The sequence below is a fragment of the Squalius cephalus genome (assembly GCF_949319135.1).
Source record: "Squalius cephalus genome assembly, chromosome: 1".
NCBI classification, from domain to species: domain Eukaryota; kingdom Metazoa; phylum Chordata; class Actinopteri; order Cypriniformes; family Leuciscidae; genus Squalius; species Squalius cephalus.
In genome coordinates, this window is record NC_137122.1 from 40870558 (window position 1) to 40882674 (window position 12117).

At 39.6% G+C, this 12117-nt stretch overlaps 2 protein-coding genes across 3 annotated transcripts; both read left to right on the plus strand.

The window, feature by feature from the left end:
- The first annotated feature begins 604 nt into the window (after positions 1–604).
- Positions 605–4860, plus strand: rundc1 (RUN domain containing 1). 2 transcript variants are annotated; one of them, XM_079876765.1, is made up of 6 exons: positions 605–677; positions 787–1201; positions 2349–2507; positions 2605–2803; positions 3625–3720; positions 3808–4858. In XM_079876765.1, the coding sequence occupies exons 2-6, from the start codon at positions 821–823 to the stop codon at positions 4677–4679; spliced, it is 1707 nt and encodes a 568-aa protein (XP_079732891.1). In that variant the 5' UTR covers positions 605–677; positions 787–820; the 3' UTR covers positions 4680–4858. The 2 variants fall into 2 exon arrangements, with proteins under 2 accessions (XP_079732891.1, XP_079732890.1); XM_079876764.1 differs by having other exon boundaries at positions 651–1201; positions 3808–4860.
- A 2475-nt stretch (positions 4861–7335) lies between these two features.
- Positions 7336–11235, plus strand: rpl27 (ribosomal protein L27). Its single transcript, XM_079894738.1, has 5 exons — positions 7336–7416; positions 7999–8081; positions 8210–8379; positions 10138–10248; positions 11144–11235. The coding sequence occupies exons 2-5, from the start codon at positions 8001–8003 to the stop codon at positions 11190–11192; spliced, it is 411 nt and encodes a 136-aa protein (XP_079750864.1). The 5' UTR covers positions 7336–7416; positions 7999–8000; the 3' UTR covers positions 11193–11235.
- The last annotated feature ends 882 nt before the right edge of the window (positions 11236–12117 follow it).

The following is a 12117-nucleotide window of genomic DNA, read 5'->3' on the forward strand; positions in this document are numbered from 1 at the left end:
CCATTGCGTTACGAATAAAAGCAGAATCAATAAAGTCAAAAATGTGATGTGCAGTCAGGTTTGAGTGAGCGCTATTTGAACAAGTGTTCTCACTGATACGCTTGTTGTGATTCGCGGAGATTTGACGAGTTTTATAGTCTTGATATTGTTTCTTATTCAAAAGTGGTGACGCCCCTAATCCCCCCCCCCCCCCCCCCCAAAAAAAAAAATCAGCACCCCCAACCTAAAAACTCTTCCCGCGCCCCTGACGACGTTTGTTTGGGACATACAAATTACGGGAGTTTCACGGGAGAAATAACAAGACTCCCGGGGAAAACGGAGTGTTGACAGGTATGGTCGGGAGCGCCAGGCCCTGCTGTAAAAATCTCTGCTGGGGCAGAAAAATCATAGGGTGTGTTGGCACCCAGTCCAATCCACTGACACGTAGGGCGTTGCATTAAAACAAACAGAGAGAGAATTGAAGGAAGAGTAAATATGGACAGAAACGCTCAACAAACTGATTTAACTGTGCGTTTCGCTGACGTCATTACGCACTGACGTAAACATCCTGCCCACACATTCGTTGATACATAGAACACATGGATAGAACGGCACGTCTGTTGGAACGCTGGTGCGTTGGTTCCATATTACAGCGAGATCTAAGTTCTTTTGATTACGTTGCAATGTTTTCTGTAGACGTAAGTATTACACCGCGCTGCACCTGCTGAAGGAGCAGTTGCGTATATTCTGAATTCACATTAAAAACTGCGCATCAATTAAGTTTATCGAAGTTGTTTTGTGTAAAAGGGCAGCCAGGCTGTCTACTTCAACTGTCAAACAGATGTCGACGGAGGATCTGTCCACTTCCGACAGCGAAGCTGCCTTCGCGGGAGCCGGGGAGCGCTGGGCGCCCGTGGGAGCCGTGGCCAGCCCGGAGGATGAGCAGTGGAAGAGGAGCACGCAGGCTGGTTCCGTGTTGTCCAGCGATGCAGACATGGTAGTCAGGCTGCGGAAGCTAGAGGATGAGCAGGAGCAGCTGAATTCATCGCTCCTCGCGTTAACATCTCACTTCGCTCAAGTGCAGTTTCGACTGAAACAGATCGTCCACGCGCAGGGCGACGAGAAAGAGCGGATGCTGCTGGAGCTGGAGGACTTTGCTTTCAAAGGATGCCCTCATGTCATCGGCTGCAGAGCACAGGATGCTCAGATGCTGGAAAACTCTGTGAGTTTCATTGTTTACTGTCGTAGTGGATCTGATCTCTATCATGCAGGGGAAAAACACACACATTAAATCAGCCTAAGATAGTTAGCTGGTCTCTCAGAGGGGTCAGACTAGTCTTTTGAAAGGGGCGAGTATCTGGTCAGGCGATCCATAGCCTTTGGGCAGAAGGACCAGCTGGCTATCCAGCTAAAGCTTGGCTAGGCTGCGAGTCCAGCTAGTCTTGCTGAAGACCTGTTGTTTTGGGTCTTGGCCAAGCTGGAAGCAGCTAAGTTCAGCATTATTTATTTATTTACTCTGTTTTTCTTTGTACTTTTCCATGGACCCCAGTTTGAAAACCCCTAATATACAGTGTCATCAGTTTTTTAGGCCTGCTTCAGTTCTCCTCAGTAGCTCCTAACAATATTCACCTGTGATACACGTACCAACAACAAGACAAACCCCCACCCACACATAATCAGCCTATACAAAGTCCCTGTGCTTGCCCTCAGGAATCAGCATTCAATTTGTCTGCATCTCTTTTGTTAAAAAAATGGTCTTTTGTGCCATTCAGCACCTTATCAACACATCCTTTAAAATAATCAGCACAGTATTGTGATAAAAATTACAATAAACACTGCACACGGAGCATTTGAAAGTCCCTGTATTTCTTCCTTTTCCTTCTCATATGCTGGAGTATCTAGTTACTGCCATTAAAATGTCTTCCTTTCTCCTTATTTCCTCTTCTGCAACACTTTGCTTGCAGGATGAATTGGTGAGTACTATAGCATGAGCATGACCCTTGTGTTTATTTGAAGTATTTCTAATATGAAAACAATTCATACTTGGTTTGGTTTTGTTCTCTCTTTTTCTTTTTTGTATTAATCAGTAACATTTTGTACCTTAGAGCCTTTTAAATGTAGACATTTCCAGGATTATGGTTAAACTAAAGCCACTTTGTGTGTATAGATGTATAGTTATGTCTATTCTGAATTGCATTGCATGTCGGGATAAGCAAAGCTAAGCCAGATGAAGCAAACCAATAAAAGCTCATTATCCTTCTACGGAGCATATGCAAATATCTTCAGCTAGCTACAATGTAAACATTGTGGTTATTTTAAAGTTGACTTTAGGTTTTTTTAAGTTGTGTTTTTGCTTTTATAATCTGCAGAGTGAAAGGGAGAAGAGGGAGCGCTTGGAAGCTCAGAGAAAGAAGCAGAAGGAACTGATTTTCCAGTTGAAGACCCAACTCGACGACCTGGAACGCTTCGCCTACCAAGAGGGCAGCTATGACTCACTGCCTCAGTCTGTCGTCATGGAGAGGCAGAGGGTATGACTATAAAACTGACTTGACTAAAAATGACTTGAAGATGTGAGTAATTACCCTTAAACATTTTATTTAGCGTCTGTTCACTTTAACACTGTAGGTGATCATTGATGAGCTAATAAAGAAGCTGGATGTGAATCTGAATGAAGACATTGGGAACCTCACACCAGAGGAGCTCCGACAGAGAGTGGACTCTGCCATAGCTCAGATAGTCAACCCAGCTCGAGTCAAAGAACAGCTGGTTGAGCAGCTCAAGACCCAAATCAGAGACCTGGAGATGTTCATTAACTTCATACAGGGTGAGGACGTCTGCTTTGGGCTAATGGTGTGATGCTTATTTTTCTCTTCATTTATTCAAAAATACTTTCAAATGTTATTTTTTTATACTGTATGTAGTGACCTAAATATACTCCTTCTTTGATAAGCAAGCATGTTTTTTTTGGGGGGGGAAGTAGAGTAAACAATTATAAAACTGACCTGATATCGTTTAGAGAATATCCTTTAAAAGAACCGTAAGAACTTTTTTTTGCATATTTTATATTTTTTTCTAAAAAGAAACTGCTTCAATGCTTATTAATATTTGAAATTACGTTTGTCTGCTAAATCATCAAAGTCAAGTGGTGCGACCAACATGCAGAAAAAACAACAACTGTAAGTGATGTCATTGAGAGCTAATTTATTTTCCTGGACCTCGGGACAAACTCACCGCTTTGGTGCGTAAAGAGCTAGCCTTTGCGCTCCGGGACTTGCTGGCCCACGGATTATATGCTCCTTCTCAGGGCATGAGCCTGGTCCTTGCCCCCTTTTTTTTTCAGGTTTCTCTGATGAATAGAAAGCTCAAATGGACAGCATTTATTTGAAATAGAAATCTTTCGTAATATTATATCTTTGTAATTATATTTTTGCTAAATAAAAGTATTAGTATAATTAAAAAAATATTAATTAAAGAAATCTTAGTAGCCCTAAACTTTTGAATGGTAGTGTATCTTATTGACTCTTATGCCACTATCTGCAGTTTCCTGTGCATAAATTCTGACCTTTGTTACCTTTGAGTTTGATGTGCCTATGTAGAGTAAAATAAATACATTTAGGTTCACTGTCCTGATCATGCTGCTCGCAGATGAAGTGGGGAACCCTCTGTTAAATGATGGTGTGAAGAGCCAGCAGGCCCAAGCAGCCGGACCAAACACTGGAGCCACTGGAGGGATGAAGCGAGGTAATTATACTTCACTTTATGATACCATTTTATTAGATTCTAAAGCTAAGGCGTGTAACTTTAAATTCCTTTTTTCCCCATCCAAAGTGGATCCCGAACAAGCCCAGAGGATACGGGAAACCGGGCTTCAGCTCATCCAGAAAGCCTTAGCGGTTCTGCAGATCTTTGCTCTGAGCCAGTTCGGATGCACTGCAGGCCACGTGCCCCAGAACATGTGGTCTCAGGGTGCCGAAGCTCAAGATTACGGCCCCTTGCTGCAGAAACTCGAAGGAGCCGTGGAGTGTGTGCGTCTGCAAGCCTGCCGCCAGCAGCCCAGCTCTCAGGAGGAACATGTGGTCAGCCACTCCGCCTGCCTGTCGCTGGAAGGACCTCGGGACAAACTCACCGCTTTGGTGCGTAAAGAGCTAGCCTTTGCGCTCCGGGACTTGCTGGCCCACGGATTATATGCTCCTTCTCAGGGCATGAGCCTGGTCCTTGCCCCCATTTCCTGCCTGCTGCCCTTCAGCTCTTCTCCTCAGTCCCTGCATCCTTGGGAACTTTTCGTCAGGTACTATCATTCCAAAAACGGCCAGGCGTTCGTGGAATCACCTGCCCGACAGCTCTCGCAATCCTTCAGTTTGCCCGTAGGGGGCGGTCCTGTGACGGTCACACCCAAGCAGTCTCTGTTATGGGCCATCCATACAGTTCTTAAAGAGCACGGACGATTCAAACGTAGCGCAGACTCTGAGTTTAAGGCCTTGGTGTGCATGGCTCTCAATGAGCAGAGGCTTGTGTCATGGTTTAACCTGCTGTGTAAGTCTGGGACGCTCATACACTCACACTACCAGCCCTGGAGCTACATGGCCCAGACAGGCTTTGAAGGTGCCCTGCGAATCCTGGGCCGCCTCAGCCATCTCAAATTCAGTCTTCCTGTAGACTTGGCTGTCAGGCAGCTGAAAAATATCAAAGATGCTTTCTAAGCAAAAATATATTTGGTAATTTTGGCCGAGATTTACCCTCATAATCTTAAAATTATGATAGAAAACATATTCTGTAATACTGTTTCTCTTTATTCAGAAGTTCAAATCATATTCCCAGAACAACGAGTACACTGGAATTAAAAAAATGGAAATAAAGCAACTCGTGCACTTTTTTTGAGACACTGTGTTGCTGTTGGCTTGAATGCCTCCAGTCTCCTCTAAACTGAAGAGGGTGATTATGTAGGCAGGTTTTAATATGCTGCATCGGTCACAACTCAAAGGAAATGTGCTCAGTTTAGTGACCCTGAGCATGTGACTGCCTCCACGTAACCTTTGAGGGGTTTGTTGTGTCTAGCTTTTACCAAAATCAACCACATTACACTAAATAGAAGGATTTATTACTTGAACTCTTTTCAAGGGCCATTGCAAATGTTTGAGATGCACTACTACAGTGTATGTGTGTGTGTGTGTGTATATATATATATATATATATATATATATATATATATACATATATACATATATACATATATATATATATATATATATACATATATACATATATATATATATATATATATATATACATATATATATATATATATAAAACATACACTACATATACTACTTATACACACTAAGTATATATAACATACACTACAAAAATACATATGCACACACACACACACACACATATATATATATATATATATATATATATATATATATATATATATATATATATATATATATATATATATTAGTACATACCAATAGTGCAAATTAGTAACTTAATGGTTTAAATAATTTTTTGTTATAAACTTTATGTAGCTAAATGCACTCATTTCCTGATTTCCCATTTTGAATGCTTGCACTACATTACTGTACAGTGCTTCACAGAAAAATCATAAGATGTTTTTCTTTTAAAACTGGTTTCCCTTTGCATTATATTGTCATTATTTGTATTTAAAACACTGGGACAGTGCATATAATATCTGTGTCATTGCTGCTCTGTCTTCGTGTGGCTTTCTGAGGAGACCATGCATGCAATCAACACACTCAGGTCATTCTGAAAAAACGAAGAGATGCTCATTGACGTTTGTAAATCACTGGATTCTACTCTCCACAGACTTGCTCATTTCAGCCAGTTGACACTGTAAAACTGATTGTAGAAAACTGAATCTTGTGGTAGTGCTGCTTGTTCGCTGCTATAGGAGGAAGTGCATCAAACAAATTTGCTGAATTTGAAACTGATATGCTGTCTGAATTATTTATGGTCTGTTATTCTATGCCAGTGTTCAGAGGCTCTGCTTGAATACCTGTTTCCATGTCTTGTCAATTCTTCTTTACTGTTCTGGAATATTGAATGTACTACAATCATTGAAATTGTATCCTGCTACTGTACACATTCTGATTCTAGATTCCACGTTCTTTAAACCCTCCTAAATCCAGATTTACTGAAACCATCATGCAGTAAGAAGGGACTGTTTGCTACCATTTACTGTAAATTGATTTGGTATTCAAAACCATTAGAATATGGAGGAATGGTTGTGATGCATTTATTAGCCCTGTTTAATTAGTCCTTTTTATTTAATGTAGCCCCCCCCCCCCCTCTACCTGAATATATGAATGGCCTATTTTGTTCTCCATATGTTTGTTTTTCCCCCATCATATCTATTTCAGAAATGATTGCTATCTTTGTACCTGTACTTAGACCTAAATAGTCTTTCAATAATTACAAATCAGTGTCAATTACATTCACTTTTTTTTTTTAAATTGTGCCATCATTTTTAGATATAATGATGGTGTCTTTTCAGTGATTTCATGGATTAAATGCTCTTTGAATCTGGTGCAGTCACATTCTCTTCAATTCTGACTTTCTTTCTTCTCATAAAAAAAAATAATAATATAATATAATTTAATTAATAAATGAATGGTTTCCAAAATAGATTTGGTCTACTAATACTAATAGTTTAATTTTATCTCATACATATTTATAACTGATTTCTAAAAGGATGTACAAACAAACAAACAAAATAATAATAATATCTCCAGGTATTTTTATATCACCCATTAGAAATGACAATGGCTTTGGCAGTTTCTGAATTTGAATTGGGTAGTAATATGAAGAACTGTGTGTTGATTGTAAAATTGAGGAATTAGAATTAAAATAGAATGAAATAAGAAATGTATTCAGTGTAGTTTTTAATAATACATTATATTTTCCATTATGAATAACCCACAATAACCACATTATCATAAACGTTTGAGGTATTTCCACAAACATTAGATATACATATAAAATAATACAATAATTATAATGTTTTGACAATAACATATTATGCATTTAATGAATGCACCATTTTGTATTTTTATTTGTGGAATTGAAACAGAATCACCATTGAATTTAATTTCACATATCGGTAGCCTCATAGCATAATTGCCTAAGTCATATTTCAATGTCTTTGGAAAACAAGAAGAAACAAAAAATGACATAGGCAATTATGCTATGAGGCTAACGATATGTGAATTAAAAGGAAGGCATTTCTTATTTTTGACCACTCCTGAGTAAATCCCATATTCAAAACTTGTATGTGCAGCTGCATTTATTCAACATTTATTCTGTTTTACCCAAGTGTACCAATCGACGGAAATACGTCACTTGCCGCGGGTGTCAAGGGTCACGATCGCGCTTTCGACTTCCTTTCCTGTTGTCGTCGGCCATAGAGCACCATCAGTAAGTTTTATACACGAGAAGTAATCCATGAACATCGACAAAGATATACAACCTATGGGGGTTTCTTTCATGTCACTTAGAGAGAGAATATCCCTGTTGCTTATCTGAAGTGTTTATTGTCTGGATATTACGTTAAGACTTGGAGATGATGGGTTTAATAGTCACTCCGTCTCTGCCTTCTTCTAACATGATAGCATTCCTGGCCGTGCCGAGGCACTAGCGGCAGCATACCTTCATTAAAACTCGTGTGTAATATACAAATGAAGATGTGAAGAAGATTACATTGTTCCATTATAAAATGGTTAAGATATTTGTTTAAACTCTGGTTTTAAAATTGCTTTACAATGACCAGTTAGCATAGTGCTGTAAGCTGACACATCTAGACTTATATCGTTAAATGTGCTGCCCCGAAGAGACAAGTTACATTTATAGCCTCGTGTTAACTATGATAACTGTTATGTAGTTATTTTGCCCATTACAACGGGTTTTGGAGATGTAAGCAGCTTGTATTGTGCTACTTGGTGTCTTGTATTCTGGGTTTGCTTTTAGTGCTAATGTTACATCCATACTCATGTTTTTCAGAGATGGGCAAGTTTATGAAACCTGGCAAGGTGGTGATGGTCCTGGCTGGACGTTATGCCGGACGCAAGGCTGTGATTGTCAAGGTACTTCCATTTAACATCTCTCCATCTTCAGGGAAAGATGGCTTCCGGGGATACATTTGTATAGAATCATAACATCTTGATGATTGTTTATATTGACAGTGTTGTGCTCTTCTTACTCCTCCTCTCAGAACATTGATGATGGCACCACAGACCGTCCTTACAGCCACGCTCTGGTCGCGGGCATCGACCGTTATCCTCGTAAAGTCACAGCAACCATGGGCAAGAAGAAGGTTGCCAAAAGGTCCAAGATCAAGGCCTTTGTGAAGGTCTTCAACTACAACCACCTCATGCCAACCAGGTATGCCCATCCTGTGAGCAGTGTGCAATAACTCGTACAGGTTCAGAGCAATGCTTGCTCTCATATGAGTCAAGTCTCTTATACTCACCAGGGCTGTATTTATTTGATCAAAAACAGTAATACTGTAATATAATCTAAATTATGCTGATTTGCTGCTCAAGAAACATTTATCAATGTTGGAAAGTCATGCTGTTTATTTTGAAAACCATGAGTTTTCTTTTTTTTTCTCCAAGATAAAAAAAATTCAAAAGAACAGTGTTAATTTGAAATAATTTGAAGTCTTTTGTAATATATTTCTTTACGGTCACTTTTTATCAATTTAATGTGCTACTAACCACAAAGTTGAGCCGCAGTCTATATAGATGCAACTTCATGATGAACGATTGAGGTTGAAGTATGGTTTTAGTTGCGATTGTCTAGTTGGACTATTTATGATCTAAGTGCTCCTTGCTGACCGTCGCATACGTTGTGCCGCTTTATGGATGGAGCTTATGCAGTTAGCACCAAGTTCACACAACAGGATTTTAAGCCCGATTTGCAAGTCAACGACCTCGCCGACAGGTTATCGGGGGCAAATCAGAGGGTGTTCAGCACTCGCCAATCTTTGTGCAAACTACTCAACGACGCATCAAAGGGGCTCGCTGATGCCAGACAAATATCTAGCATGTGAAAAATTAGGAGCTGTCGGCCGACTTGACATTTTGTGGTGGCAAGTGTCTACAGCCAATGAGAGAGCAAGGCATGGGTTGAGGTCACCAAAAGAAAAATGGCAGAAGCAACATGCCAAACCATAACACGAGCAGGCAGCTATTTTTTCATTATAAACATTATTTTACTCCCCTCCAACTCTCTGTAGCACAGACGATCCCTGCTGACTGCGTGAGCTTATCCATTCTTTCACCCATATTCTTGTTTTTTCCTTTTTCTGGGTCTTTCAGAACAGATCATCACGCAAACAGCTTGCAGCGCTAATTTCTTTCCGACGTCCATTTTCAAATAAACCACTCCCATTTCCCGTCATTTCCCTCTCCACTTCTCGTGCATGTTTTCGTGATAAAACGTGGTTTGGGAACCGGATAGAGTCGTTGGGTGACAGTTGGTCAGCTTGTGTAGTTTTTGCCCCCTGTTGTGGATCATTACGTGTCACACTTGTGACTGAACCTCGTAACTTTAAGTGGATCCTCAAATGGATAAACTTCATACAGAAGCTTCACCCACCTCAATCCTGAATGAAGTCCTGCACGCATTTTGGAGACTGTCTTTGCTTGTTTGCAGTGCAAGGCTAAATAAAAAAAATAAAAAAAACTTTATTTGAATAAGTTGTGCCTCAGATGTTCAGAATGTTTAAACTTGATTTCATTTTTGTTTGTTTCTGTTAAATTCGGTCATTTCAGGTGTTTTTTTTTTTTTTTTTAAACTGGTTCATAGCCCTGTTACGGGGTTTGCATATATTGTGAATGTTTTTAAATGTAGGGTTTCATTTGACCACTTTAAACAGTGTTTCAGTTGCAACAAGAATATGAGAGCAAATGAGTGAATTGAAGTCACTTTGGCTCTACATAACTCAATTTCCTCTTGAAGCCAAAGTGTTTAAACCAGAACAGGTTTTATGTCTTAATTTTTTGTCACAGCATGTTTTGTCTCTGGGTCTTGACTGGCACATTGTTTTTTTCCCCGTCTAATGAATGCTGACTATAACAAGGCACATTTTAATTTTGTACATTTTTTTTGTCTAATCAATGCATCATCTCTCCTTAGATACTCTGTTGACATTCCTCTGGACAAAACTGTTGTCAACAAGGATGTTTTCAGGGATCCTGCTCTGAAGCGCAAAGCCAGGAGAGAGGCCAAGGTTAAGTTTGAGGAGAGGTATGTGTTTGTCAACAGATCCATCTGAACTACTTCATTTTACAATTGCAATTAAATTGGATGTTGTTTGATCTTTAATGCTTACATGTTACATAAAGGATTATAGTGTAGTGCACAGATAATTGGCTTCCTTAATTTTATCCAGAAAAAAGAATTTGACTCGTAGTGTTGTGGTCATGTTTTCCAAAGCTAGCCTGGCAAGCCAGACCTACATCAAGATGTTAGGTCTGGCAACTCACCATAGACACGGCTCAATCCGAGGGGCGGGATAAACGGCTGTCTTTCAAATTCACTCTGCACGCAATAGGACAGTGCTTCAACCAACCAGAGCGTTTTCCCAACAGCGGAGCTAACGTTAGTTGATAGATTCAACTTTTGAATCTGGCCGGTAAAACTATGAACACATCTTCCTTTTTTAAGAATGACTTAAGTGCCGTTCTTTGCTCTTTTCTCAAAGAAAAGCTTAACTCCAAGTCCCCCAGAGTCGCGGCCAAAGCCGATTCGAAAGACTGTTCTCCAGCAGCAGCCGCCATTCTTTGTTTTCAAGTAGCAGGGAACCGTCGCAACTCTGTCGTCATTATGTTAAGCCCGCCCCGCCTACTCTATAAACGATTTGATTGACCTGACCTAATTTTGGTTTTTCCAGCTCGAAAGTCAATGGAAAGTTGCTAGACTACCCTTGGCTGTAAAATACATTTTGCTGCCGCTAGGGTGCGTCTAGATTTCTAGGCTGTTCCAAAGCCTGCTAACTCTAGCTTCTGTTCAGAATGCTGACTGTAGAAACAGTCTGATCTTGTTGTGCACTAGACGTAATATTCGCTTTGCTACTATCAATATAAGCATGTATTGTCCTACATGTGGCGATAGTGATGGTAATGAATGTTTTCTTTTACAGGTACAAGACAGGCAAGAACAAGTGGTTCTTCCAGAAGCTCCGATTCTAATCTTTCATTGGTTTCACAAATAAATCTGTAAAAATCCCAGAAAGTGTTCCTTGCCTTATTTCTTTTGACTTTGGTTGTTTATCACTATGTATTATGAGTCATGCTAATCACTTTCAGAAGAGAATTACATACATTGTCTGAAGTTTATAATCTCATAATCAAAACAGAATGAAGCCATATCTTCAAGGTTGTTACTGGTTATGTCTAATTTGACGTTGATGTTAGCGTTGTAAGGATGTGGCATCATTCAGAGTATTACAGCACACAAGATATTTGTGAACAAAATGAAACTGTATAAACACAATGGATAACAAATAGCCAAGTAGAAATGCAAACTTTTGCAGAGTGGAAAATTTGTTCCGTTGGACAAAAAGAAATGGAACAATAGAAACAATGGAACAATAGAAAGTGCATCACAATTGTGATCATATCCACCTTGTGACATGGCCACATAAAAAATTAGTGACCTCACCTGTTGATGGTGTAATATCAACTGCGGCGTGAGATTGCACTCTAAAATCAAGACTAGCTTACCGTTTTAATTGGCTCATTGCATGCTAGTGTGAGGGAAGTGGTCTCTTAAGGACTTGAGAGTGAAACCTTTTAAACCTCTGGAGGTTGTAAAGCTGAAAGTAAGGCTTTGTGTTTCTATTCTGCGTATCTTGCTGGGTTGTAATGGATTTCTGATATTGTATATGAAAGTGAACTTGAATATAGTTTTGACTGATGATGGTAAAGCTTTATCTCTACATGTACACAAACCTCTGCTCTTTTTACTGCTCTAAACTTTGACAATTTTCTGCAAGTAAAGTTAATTTCATGTCAAATTTTCCAGGTCTGAAAACATTTCACAATTGTTTTTGAATTGCCAGTGTATAGAACTATCAAGGATTTTTCACACAGCCTTTTAGGGAATTGTCTCATG